This window comes from Pongo abelii, chromosome 5, assembly GCF_028885655.2.
Source record: "Pongo abelii isolate AG06213 chromosome 5, NHGRI_mPonAbe1-v2.0_pri, whole genome shotgun sequence".
NCBI classification, from domain to species: Eukaryota; Metazoa; Chordata; class Mammalia; order Primates; family Hominidae; genus Pongo; species Pongo abelii.
In genome coordinates this window covers 69,617,427-69,630,290 of record NC_071990.2, presented here as the reverse complement: position 1 = coordinate 69,630,290, position 12,864 = coordinate 69,617,427, and the positions used below count along the sequence as shown (strand labels likewise).

At 34.5% G+C, this 12,864-nt stretch overlaps 1 protein-coding gene across 7 annotated transcripts in view; it reads right to left on the bottom strand.

Moving 5' to 3' along the window:
- ADGRB3 (adhesion G protein-coupled receptor B3) overlaps nt 1–12,864 on the bottom strand; it is a 747,209-nt gene that overhangs the window by 300,972 nt on the left and 433,373 nt on the right. For all 7 annotated transcript variants that reach the window (XM_024248975.3, XM_054557672.2, XM_054557676.2 and 4 more), the window contains one exon: nt 6,342–6,385. In XM_024248975.3, the coding sequence (XP_024104743.3) occupies nt 6,342–6,385 (44 nt within the window). The remainder of the gene's footprint in view (nt 1–6,341; nt 6,386–12,864) is intronic.

The following is a 12,864-nucleotide window of genomic DNA, read 5'->3' as shown; positions in this document are numbered from 1 at the left end:
TGAATCTATATTTCAAAAAGTGACAGAGAATTTCCAGAACTAATGGAGATATTGATCCTCTCTAGCCTTGGGCATCCTACTCTTACCCTGCTTGCAGATATTTCATTCATTTACCTCAATATGATGTATAATCAATATTTTCTGTGTGCCAAGATATAAAGAGTGCTGGAAAGCACTGTTTGGGGCAAAGGCTGGCAATTTTTTTTGTCTATAAAAGACTAAATAGTAAATATTTTAGGAGTTGCAGACATTATGATTTCTGTTGTGACTCAACTTTGCAGTTGTAGTACCAAAGAAGCAATAGGCAATACATAAACAAATAAGAATGACTGTGTCTGATAAAATTTTATTTACAAAAACATGCAGCAGTCTGTATTTGCGACACAGGTTGTAGTGTGCAAACCCCAGTGTTAGCTGGACAAGGTGAGAATTACTATGAAAAATACATGGTGCCATTTGATTCTTAATGTTAGCCCAGAGAATTTGTGTTAAGGGCATGATGCAGCATTTCTTGAACTTTATAGCCCATGCTAATGGACATAATGGGTTGCTAATAATATTAGAAGCATTTATGTAAACGTTATCAGTTAAAAAAGAATCGCTTATGTGCTAAAAAATTTAATAATACACCTTTAAGAAACAGCATTTAAGATTTAAAATAATAAAACCTATGATGTAACTTAAAACATTCTAAGATAATTTTTTAAATTTTAAGAAATTAAAATAAAAAATTTACCTGAAGAAAGCTGAATTATAATGGCTTTATGAGAAAACACACAATTGTGAATATGAAAAATCTTCAAAAAGTAATGTATAGTATAAACAGAAAAGCAAAAAGTAAAATCTTCATTTGGTTTCTCACCAATAAGTATTTAATTGTATTTCTATTTTCTTAGAAAATTAAATTTTTTCTATTGCTTTTTGTAATATTTTTAGAAGAGCAGGGTTGCTTTGCAAACAGAAGCAAACATTTTATCCACAATAAATCTGAAAACCAAGAACCATTCTAAAGTTTGGCATTAGTATCTTTGACTATAATATAAATTTCATTTTTTGGAGATCAGGTAAATTTTACTTTATAAGGACTAGTATTTTGATAATGTAAAGGTCTGGTATTTTCAGTATTTTCAGTGTGAATATAATCAAGGGACAAAAAGCATAACACAGTTTTATAACATTAGAGAATTAATTATTGGACCTGAATGGATAATGGAAAGTTCTATGGAATTTTAACATCTTAGATGCAAATTCCAAAAATTTAACTTATCTGCTTCTGCAGTTCTGCAACATACTGACTGTGAATATACCTACTGAGGAAAGGTTACAAGTGTCAGCCAAAATTAGTTATTTTTTTACCCTTCTAACTACAGAAAAGAACAACTACAAGACCTTAGGAACTATCCAGTAAAATGGAACATGCTGGCACCTAGAACATATATTGGACATAGAGACTGCACATAACAATGTTAATTTAGAAGATTGAACATTATACGTTTGTCATACAATTGTAATTTCTTTCTAAAGTATTGACTGCAATAATGTAATCAGTTACACGTTAACATGTACTAAACAGACCAACCTGTGCTGCAAAGGTAACATAATTTCTTGAAGTTAAATAGTTTTCAAATTCTGTCTATGGTTAATTGAATCACCAGGAAATTCTAGAAATAGTTTTCTACTGGAATGATGGCTATACGTTGTTAAATATTTTTAATACAGACTTTTTTTTTCATTGCTGCTCACGAAAAGGCTTCAGTTAGGTAATTATGAGTCTGTAGAGGATGTTTCCACATTTCTCTGCAAACAATGAGACCATGATATTGCTGTTTTACATGGTTACTATTCTTGGTTTATTTCCTAATTGCTTAAATGAAGTCTCCAACAAGACCTCTTTCTTGTTCTTTCTGCTCCTGTATTATACTTGTAGAAGATTATTTTCTGTTAATCTTAGTTTGGTCCCACTCTATCCCAGTTTGAACAGAGCCATATAAAAGAGTTTTATCATTTGGTTATTCCCAAATGATAAAAGGGAAAGGTTGGCTATCCAACAATAGTAACACTTTGTATAAGTATTTAAAATTTCTAAGAGGAACATATTTTTCTTAAGGTATATAATATTGTGTCTTCCTAATGTATAGATATATCAATCATTCACAGAGCAAAGAAAATGATGTCAACTTCCCTGAAATAAGAAGATGAGGTTGAAGTGTTAGTTTTATATTTGCTAGGAGTTATACTGTGAGGTAAATGAAATTTTGACTTCCAGGATGAATGACAAAGGGAGAGAAAGATATTCTGGTTATGAATAAATAAGGATAATGGAAGCAAAGGAGAGAAATTAGTTCAATTCAATTACTTAACTTTGAGAGAAAACAAGCCAGTGTCAGTCTCAGTCAAGATATGACTGTTGCTACTCCCAACTCCAATAAATCAATTTGAAATGAAGAAAAAATGGGGAAGTCTAGTCCTTAGAAGCTTTTGTTTTCAACGACAAGACAGGTAAATAAATTGCAAATGGATTGATGAAACACTTTCTGAAAACAAAAGTAGTCCTTCACAGACTTGAGAGTATTAGATGGATGGTTACAAGATCCGTAGAGAAAGACCACAGGCTAATTTAAGGGAGGGATTATAGGTTTTCCAGGAAATGTAGTCACCACGCATGATCTAATACTCAAAATCCAAATTTAGAGTAGCTCAAAGAATGTGCCAATTACCAATCACTCAAATGATAACTTTGTAAGCCACTTTAAAAGAACATTTAGCTTCCTCTTTTCCTAGTCGCATACCCTTTATTTCTTTCTCTTGCCTGATTGCTCTGGCCAGAAATTCCAATACTATGTTGAATAGGAGTGGTGAGAGAGGGCATCCTTGTCTTGTGCCAGTTTTCAAAGAGAATGCTTCTAGCTTTTGCCCATTCAGTATGATATTGGCTGTAGGTTTGCCATAAATAGCTCTTATTATTTTGAGATATGTTCCATCAATACTTAGTTTATCCAGAGTTTTTAGCATGAAGGGTGTTGAATTTTATCGAAGGTATTTTCTGCATCTATTGAATAAAAAATACTCTCCGATTTACAATAAGCCTATGTCTGAAGTGAGAAAATTACTTTGAATTTATTTCATCCATCACATACAATGAAGCATTTTCAATATCTTGTTAATTAGTGAGCCAGAACAAAACAAATATATGTTTCTAAATTGTCTAAAGATGTTTTGTCTAATGATAGTAAAATAAAATGCCTTTGCTTGAGATAATCTGGATAATAGATTACCCTTGCAAATAAAATTAATTGTTTATAATGGATCTTACTACTGTAACAAGCTGAAACATTCTTCCATCAAATTTCCAATGTTAGGTCTAATAATTGCTAGAAATATTTATCAACTGATAAAATCAAATAGAGATGGGAATAATTCTTAGATAGAAAATGTACCGACGAAACATGCACACATTCATTCTTTTACCAAAGTAGCCAATAAATATTTATCGAATGTATCCTACATGCAGGTATAGTAGGCACCAACAGTGCAGTGATGAATAAGAAAGACAAAGTATTTCTTTTATGGTGCTTATTTTCTAGTGAGGAAGACAGGTGGTAACCAAACAAAAATAAGAAAAAGGAATGCATGCTGTGAAAGTATAAAACGGGGTTATATAAAGAGAACAACAGGACAACATTTTGGATTACATGGGCAGAGATATCCTCAGGGAGAGATGCACAAGGAGATACACAGAAGCACAGTTTAGAGACTAAAATTAATTAGAAATCATGCCAATAGTCATTAATATAGAGAATAGTAAATCAACTTTGATATATCTATACAATGCGGCAGATATGAGGAATGAAATATAGGTAGTGTAAAATAAATTTTCCAAGATATTCGTTGAATTTAAAATTGAGATTGTCAAGTATTCATACAATATGAAAACGTTTATTTAAAAATAGTGTGAATGTCTATGAATGAATACACATGTCAATGTATAAATGGGTATATGAGATTATGAACAACAAAATGTAAATAGGAATGATCTTAGAGATATGGGTGGATGTGGAGGCCCAAGATGGTGATGATCAGTGGGGCTCTTTACATTAACAGTTGTGCCTTAAAGTTTTACAAGCAAAAAATACTCGTGCATTGCTTTTGTAATTAAAAATCAATTTTTTTAAATTAAAAATAACAGCAACTTGATAAACCAAAATTAAAGCACAACTTCTAATTTGAACTTTATTACTGCAATCTTGAAAATATTTAAGTCAGCCGTTTTCTGTATAAAAAGAAGTAGCACTATCTCTTCACTATTAATTATATTTAGAGGACCTATACTCAAATTCAATATCATTACATCAATAAAACTATTGTGTATATGTAAATATAGTCAAAATAGAAGAACAAATGTGAAGAAAGGAAATAAAGTTGTCTTAACCTTCATTGTTTAAAGCTCACCCAGAAAAACACTTTTAATAATGAAACAATCTAGCAAAAACTGTGATGGGAAAGAAGTTCTGTCACAATGGGAAGGTTTTTGATCACTTTTCAGATACATCAAGAAAACATAACTACACCGATCCCTTGAGATTATCTTCTTTGAAAGACAACTAAACACATTTCCTCTCCCTGGATAGTTTTCTTCAAGGACAATTTAGAAGTTGAATGTTGTAAAGCTGAGACATTCTTCATGATAGAAAGAGTCACGTTATCAGCAGATGTTAGGGAGGTGTGATTGATTCCTCAGGTGAATGCTGACCTCAGAAACCAACAGTTTTATAAATTCAACTTAACATCTTATACTGTCTATGAAAAGTAGCCAACAGGAGGCACAAAATAAGGAACTATCTCTTGTTGCAGTGTTCCTTTAATAGTCCTAAGGGGCTTTTGGAATAACTAACACTTTCCCCTGTTTAGATCAACAAAGAAGCAGATCCTACCCAGTAAAAAAAAAAAACACAACTAAATCAAGTTGCTTATTATTCACAGAGATATGGAAACTAAAATCAGGAGTTCAAGATAGCACATATTTCTTGGGCAGAAAACATTCAACTAGATTTTTATAGCATTTTATTTTTCCCTTGGTTATGTAACATACTAAGTGCATCTTAGATTATACCACCAAATTCTTCTCTGGCTATTGGTAGAGCGAGAAAGCTTGCAAAAATTTTACTATCATGGATTTGTCTGTAAAGTTCCAAAAAGAGAAAGATAATAATGACATCAGTAAGGCTATCCAGCTCATGTTAACACCAGGGCAAGCTGGAATTCTCTGTACTTAACTATTGTACTGGACTAGTAGTAGAGGATACCCAGAGTATCAGAACCTATAGCAAAAAAGTATGTTTAATATTAATTGTAATTTAAATTATATCAGCATCCTAGGACTGAGAAAATTGTCCGAGGGTTCAATCTTTTCCTAGAGATTCTAAGAATGTTCCTCTTCTAGACTCTCTGGTGAGAAACAAGTAGTATCACAAAACCTCAGATGTAGATCATATCAGGGGTGAAGAACACCAGGAAAATTCTTAGAATACATAGAGTCCAACAATATGGTGCTTCATCTGACAGCATATATAGAGTGGGATTAGCTTTTGGGACTGATTGATATTTATCTCCCCTCACGCAAAATCAAACCAAACAAAAAAATAAAAGTTGTAACCTACACAAGTATTTAAAGTATAGGAGTCTAACCAAGACTTAACTACAGATTTTTCTGCTCTTTGAGACATCAAAATCTCAGGATTATCAATAAAATAAAGGTGATTTTGATTAGATATATTGCAATTACTTCTACAAACAAAAAAATAACATGGAAGAATTACTCATACTTATTTAGTGCAATTATTTTTTCTGCCCGAATTCAAAAATATACAAATAAAAAATTAAATGTCACTCAATGTTTTTATGACAAAACAATTTGGAAGGACCATATAAATATTGCATTACTCTGATAATAGATTCAAGGTCATGTGAGTAATATATTGGCTAAATGACCATAGAGCTTGCTATTTTATTCTGCAATGCTAAGCTGAATTACTAGGGCAAGATGTTAAGATGGCATTCGAGCTTCTATAAATTCTAAAATATCAGAGCTTTTAAAAATTCCTCATGCAATTCACATTGCAATGTGCCTTAATGCAATACTATCTTGAGATGTAACCTGATGGCACCATTACACACAAACACATTCATCATGCTGTCCTGAAGATTCAAAGAGAGGATTTTTTTTTTCTCTGAATGTAACATCCCACTGACTTATATTCCTGTTAACTAGCAGGCAGCTGAAATAACTTAATGTGCTTTGAAAATTTAGCCCAAAGTAATGTAGGAAAACATCTGTCACTTACGTTTTGGAGTCATCCCACAACACACAATAGGGATTCGAAGTACCCTTAAAAAAAGCAGAGAAAGAATGCATATATCTTGAGTACATATATAAAAAGATTGAAAGATTATGTGAAATAGAAACAGAATGGAAGATTTCTTATCTTGTGGTAAGAAATACTTTAATGATTTCTTTTTAATTGTTTATAAGAAATTTGCATTTCGTTTCTCATAGATTTAGTGACCCATTTTATAAAGTTCCATGAAAACAATATCTTTATTCCAAATACTCTAACTTGTATTTAGTTTTGCTGGAAGTTAAAAGCAAGGCTCTCATACACCATAAGTCCATATTTCGATGATTTTGATTTTCTACTTATGTCTCTAAAACATTAGTTGCTAGATTACTTTCTTTAAGATTACAGTATTCACAATATTGAAATCACAGTGAAATATCCTATATTATGCACATGTATAATCACCACCACTACCTCCTCTTCAGCCTCTAGTTGACGCTTCCTAGAGATAAGAGGTGTTCATTTCCGGCGTTTGTCGACTTGCAATATCCTCTTAATTAGCATATCATAGTTGTATAGGATAATGTCTAATGAAATTTTAAGTGAAAATGCTAGATTTTAAATTTACTTCAATAATTGTGAATTGAGTACCTGCCGTGACCTTCAAGATAACACCATGGATTTTTCACACTGCATTATTCAATGTGCTTCTGTTTTGAAGAGTTCTAATGTATTTAGATACATGTTTCTACAGATTCTGTCATATGCCTGAAGAGTCTTCTCTTATCCATTATACATATACTGTTGGTTTCAAGTTCTCTCATCCTCCACGTGACTGATTTCTTGGAGCATACACTTTTAAAGTGTATTTAGGGAAATCATTCACTTGTGTCTGACCTGTGCACAGCAAAGCAGTACCACTGCCTCTCCAAATCAGGTGCCCTCTTCCTAATAATGCAAACTAAGATTGTATTAGATATTTGGGTAGACTCTTCCTGAGCTGGATAGGTATTACTCATATACTGCAATCTCTGCTGAGCTTTTAAAATCCTGATTTTGGCATCCCACCCATCCAGTATTGCTTTTAAGCTTTGTGTCATTACAGGATTAAACAAACAAACAAACATGATTATCTATGCCTTCATCCAACCTAGCCATTGATAACAATAAACAGACCAAGGCAGTTAAAAGATACAGTCCTGAGGCCGGGCGCGGTGGCTCACGCCTGTAATCCCAGCACTTTGGAAGGCCAAGGAGGGCGGATCACGAGGTCAGGAGATTGAGACCATCCTGGTTAACACGGTGAAACGCCGTCTGTACTAAAAATACAAAAAAATTTTCAGGGCGTGGTGGCAGGCGCCTGCAGTCCCAGCTACTCTGGAGGCTGAGGCAGGAGAATGGCTTGAACCCAGGAGGTGGAGCTTGCAGTGAGTGAGCCGAGATCACGCCACTGCACTCCAGCCTGGGCGACAGAGCAAGACTCCGTCTCAAAAAAAAAAAAAAAAAAAAAAGTACAGTCCTGAAACAGGCCACTGCCTTCCTTCCATGGGTGGACACCATACCTCATTGCCAGCAAGCTATGACCCAGCCCTCAGGCTTCAGTGTTGTCTACAAATAGATAATCACTGGAGTGTACCTGGGAAAGCAACATCTTTGAAAGTCCAGAGAAGCTCTTTTGGAGGTGTGCCTTTGTAAATGCTGTTTGATGGGTCCATTCTAAATTTTTGCTAGAAATAAATAGTAAGCTCACTGTTCTAAAATGTGTGAAATTCACCCAAACCTTACATATTATTCATTTTAATTGGTACATGACTAACTCCAATATTGCAGCATCCCAGTTATTCTCAAAATTCCCTGAAAGGCCACATATCCAAGGTATCTTACTTTTTTTTAAGCAATCAGAAAATGCATTTGTTTTTGTTTCCCATTCTTCCTTTAAAATTTATTTAGTAAAAAATGATCTTTTTCTTGCTTCTGGATGGAAATTTAGTCATAAATTGAAAATAAACCTCCAAAGTTTTGAGCCACTCTTAAATAATAGACTTTGGTGGTCACATTAAATCATGATTGTCATGTCATTAGCAATTGAAAATGATCTGTTACAAACAATAATCAAAACGCAGAACCTGATTGAATGTCAGATCATCTTCCCTCCTCCAGATGAAAGACTGGGACAGAGGTCGGCCATGACTCTGCCAGTGGCCAGGGTGGTAGAGGGGTGAGGGAGGGGAGGTAAAGGAGGCAAAAGGTTTTCACCTGCCCACTAACTTCCAAAGTCAGCTCTGAGCAGTCTGGCCCTATTTGATGATTTAAGTTGACTCTTCTCACTGAGACAGCCAGGTGGGAAGGGCTCCCTGACAGAACTTCCAAGGCCTGCGCAGTATGAGGAATGTGCAGTTGGGTGAGCCTTGGGAGGTTTGCACCATTTGCAGGGGAGGAGCCTGGCCCCTTCTCTCCTGGGGTGGAAACTGGGATTCAGTCTGCCAGGCAGGAAGCCAGCTAGCAGGACTCTGGCTTTGCCGAGGGCCCCTGTTTCATTTTCATCCCTTCTTTTCCCAATAAATTCCATTTTTTTTTCTCACCTTTCAAAGTGTCTGCAAGCCTAATCTCTCATGGCCATGTAACAAGAACCCAGCTCTTAGCTGAACTGAGAAAAAAGTTCTACAACATTGCCAGCACTTGGGTGGATTCTCAGGAGACTCCCTTGCTGGGCCTCACTGGTAGTCACATCTCTTGGGGCCTCTCCTGCCGGGCACTTCTTACCTCCCTGCAGCTTCTGCCCTTTGATGGGGTGGGGTCTTACTTGTTATGAAATGCTCATATCTCCCTACACTATGCTCCTACAGTATAACACTGTCTTCCCTGAAAAAAGGTCATAGTCCTATAGAAGTAGATGAGGAACATACACATGGAATGTTCCTGTAGCAATCCAAGCAAAATACTTACATAAATACCACTAGCCATAGTGGTATTTCTCAGTCCTTTTCTGAGTAAAGGACAAACGAGGGAATGGAGTGTCATGGCCTGTGCTAGTCAGCATAAGTTTCATAGAAGAAATGGGTTCTTATCTGGTTCTTACGGAAGGCGTAGATCTAGATGTTCCACGGAAGGAAAGGGGAATGTGCATTAAATTGGTTTCTTCTCTATCTTACAAGATCCTGTCTAGTCTAACCTGAATTTTTCATATAGCTTGTGACTTTCTGATAAATCCTCAGCATAGCCAAAATGCTGTCATAAAGTTATGCTATATTTACCTAGGGCTTTGTTCAAAGGAGCTCAGAGAACCTTATAGAAAACGAATTATCCTTGTAACATCACAGTGAAGAGTATGGGAGTATGCATTTCAAGGATATAGAAACCAAGTGCAGCTGAGGAACTTGAGATAACAGATCCATTAAATCTAATTGGCTGATTTTAATGATTTATAATGTAGGTTAAGTTAAATCTTTATATAAACTAATATAAGATACTGACTACAGGCTTAATATTTCACAATGATTGTTCACAGTAAGCCACAACAAAAAATATTAGAAAAGAACACATAAACTTAACTGTTTGGATACTTCTTTCCTTTTTATCACCCTAAAGAAACTGATTTATTCTTCAAAAAAGTTTCAAAACGAGAAATGCTTCTTCTAATCTTTTTCCATGACTTTGTCAACATTCAGTTTTTATTCTCCATGTTCTTCACCCCTTACTTCTTAGATCCTGCTGCATGCTTCTCTTTCTATTTGTGCTTATGAAAATTTAAATACCATACATGTGAGCACTATTATAGGTTCCAAAATGCACCATTCAATCTTAGGTTTCACTACACATTCTGGGATGTACACAATAAACATTTATTCTAGTATAGTCACCAACATGTGAGACTGTGAGCTAAGGTCAATAGTTCGAACATTTGAAGTTTAGAAAAATAAGCCGAACAAACAAATGAGAGAAAACTTAGTACCTAAATGGACTAGTCACTTAAAGAATAAGAATGTGAGATGGAAAACAAAGCAACCAATGATGAATGGATTCTAAATATTAAAAAAAAGAAAGCTGGCTAAAAGGTTTTGCTGAGTAAGTACCTGTAAAATATTTGTTATAATTTTCAGTTACTTTTCTCAAAGGGACTCTGCTACAAGATCTGTTATGAGGAATTTACAGAAAATCAATAACGGGAAATAGCCCAATATAACAAAATGCAATGACAGGGTGAGAGGAAAAGAGAGAAGCTAAGTACTAATCTGTAGAAGTAGTTTTAACAAATACAGTAAACTAAGAAAACAAAAATTCTCAGGTAAACAAGACAGATGGGTTAAAGAAGATTAATTTACCAAACTATCAATAAATAGTATTTGTTGACATACAAAATGGTAATACTGCACATATTTGGAAACTTTTGAAAAGGAAATGATATTCTTGACAAACATAGTTTTGGCAAAACAAACAAACAAAAACTGCCACTCTTGGCTCCATTCAAAACTGCATAGCTGAACTCTACATGTTTCTACTTACTCACTTTTAAGCATTTAAAAAATGCACCACTGCTCAAATTTCTAATTGCCATAGATGTTCTACATACCACTCTCGAGTGTCTTCACTATTTTCTTTTACTTCTCTCCTCTGTTCCAATGTCAACCAAACAAATGTATTTACTTGATAGTAGAATATATCACTAGCTTTGCCAAAGTATTTCAATGGATGGTTCTCTCTTTTGTTGGACTGCATAACTTTTGTTTTCTTATTTATAAAATAGGTGATTTGAACATCTTTTCTAGCCCTCACTTTCAATGATTCTAGAAATTCATTTTATTCTTTCAAAACTCTCTTCTAAGTCTTTTTAAGGAAATACTCAACTATGTTATATTATGCTCACAAAGTGTAGAAGTCAGAAGAGAGAGCAGGCAGATGATCACAAGTCTAACCATTCTGCATTCATTTACTAAACACCTATTACATTCCAAGAACCATTCAAGGGACTGTGATACAAGGATGAGCAAAACTAAGTCCCTGCCTCATGTATTTCACCATAGTGAAGGGCAGAGAGAGAGAGGTACGACTAGGTACAACTAGGAAAATACAGTGGATAGTACTTTTGTTTATTAAGAAAGCTTCATCAGCAAGATTATCTTTGAACAGAGATCTGAAACAAGTTGGTTACAGAAAAGATAACAATAATGTCACAATACAAATGACCAAGTTTCTTTAAACTTTCCTTGGTGTTTTAAATTTTCAATACCTTCAATGCATATGCTACCTTAATCACACTCTTGCTATATTAATGATGTTTTCAAAGTGTTTTCTCTGGACCTAGTTCAGAATAAACTGGGATGTGTACTAAAAATGTAGATTCATTGGCTATAGGAATGTTAAGGTTGAGGCTAAACCTAGAAATCTGCATTTTAATAATGACTCTCTTGCCACTGCATAATTTTTTTCACATCAGATTTAGAGAATCACTGCTCATGATACACATGGCAGAAATAACATGCTGAAAACATTTAAACCTACTCAGTAATTTTGAAATATACAATGCATTATTATTTATTATAGTCACCATTCTGTGCAATAGATCATTAAAGAGTATTCCTCCCGTCTACTGAAACTTTGTGAGGCGATGGATTTGTTCATTACCCTGATTTAAGCATCCTATATTGTAAACATATATCAAAACCTCTCATTGTACCCCACAGATCAATACAATTATTATTTGTAAATCACAAATAAAATTGCTTAAAAAAAGAAATAAAGTGGTTACTCTATTTTTATTCAGATTTTTGAAGCTTGGTGGTCATATGCCATAATAAACTACTAATCTTGAAACTTTAGAACTTTTTTGTACCTTTCACAGCCTCCTTGAAACAAAAATAATCTCTTTTTAGTGGAGGCAAAGCAAGTAAATAGGCAAAGCAGCTAAGGGCATGAAGAAGGGCAGTGACTTCATCATAACTATTTGAACATTTCCAGTGCTCTGAGTCAGATGTTACAGAATGAATTTTTCTCTCACATCGTTCAGTGAGTTGGACATTTGATCTCTTGAGTGAATGGGAGAAAGACTCTTCAACTGACACTATACTGTCTCTCTTTAATTTTCTAAATTTTAGATGGCAAGGTATTACTTTAAAATGACCTGGATTTTGCTAAGTTTATCCTCTTTCTCTTTCCCCACTAAAGATTGTTATTATTGTATATAACTACCCAAATAGATTTTGGAGATTCCTCAAGAATATTTCCTATTTTCCTAACTGGATCTGCAAAAGACTAATTCATATCTTGTTCATAATTTTTTTTCTTTTCTTTCTTTTTTTTTTTTTTAATGAGAGAGTCTCACTTTGTCACTCAGGCTGGAGTGCAGTGGCTCAACCTTGGCTCACTGCAACCTCTGTCCTCTGAGTTCAAGTGATTCTCCTGCCTCAGGCTTCTGAATAGCTGGGATTACAGGCATCTGCCACTGCGCCCGGCCAATTTTTTTTTTTTATTTTTTTTTATTTTTAGTAGAGACGGGGTTTCACCATCTTGGCCAGGCTGGTCTTGAACTCCT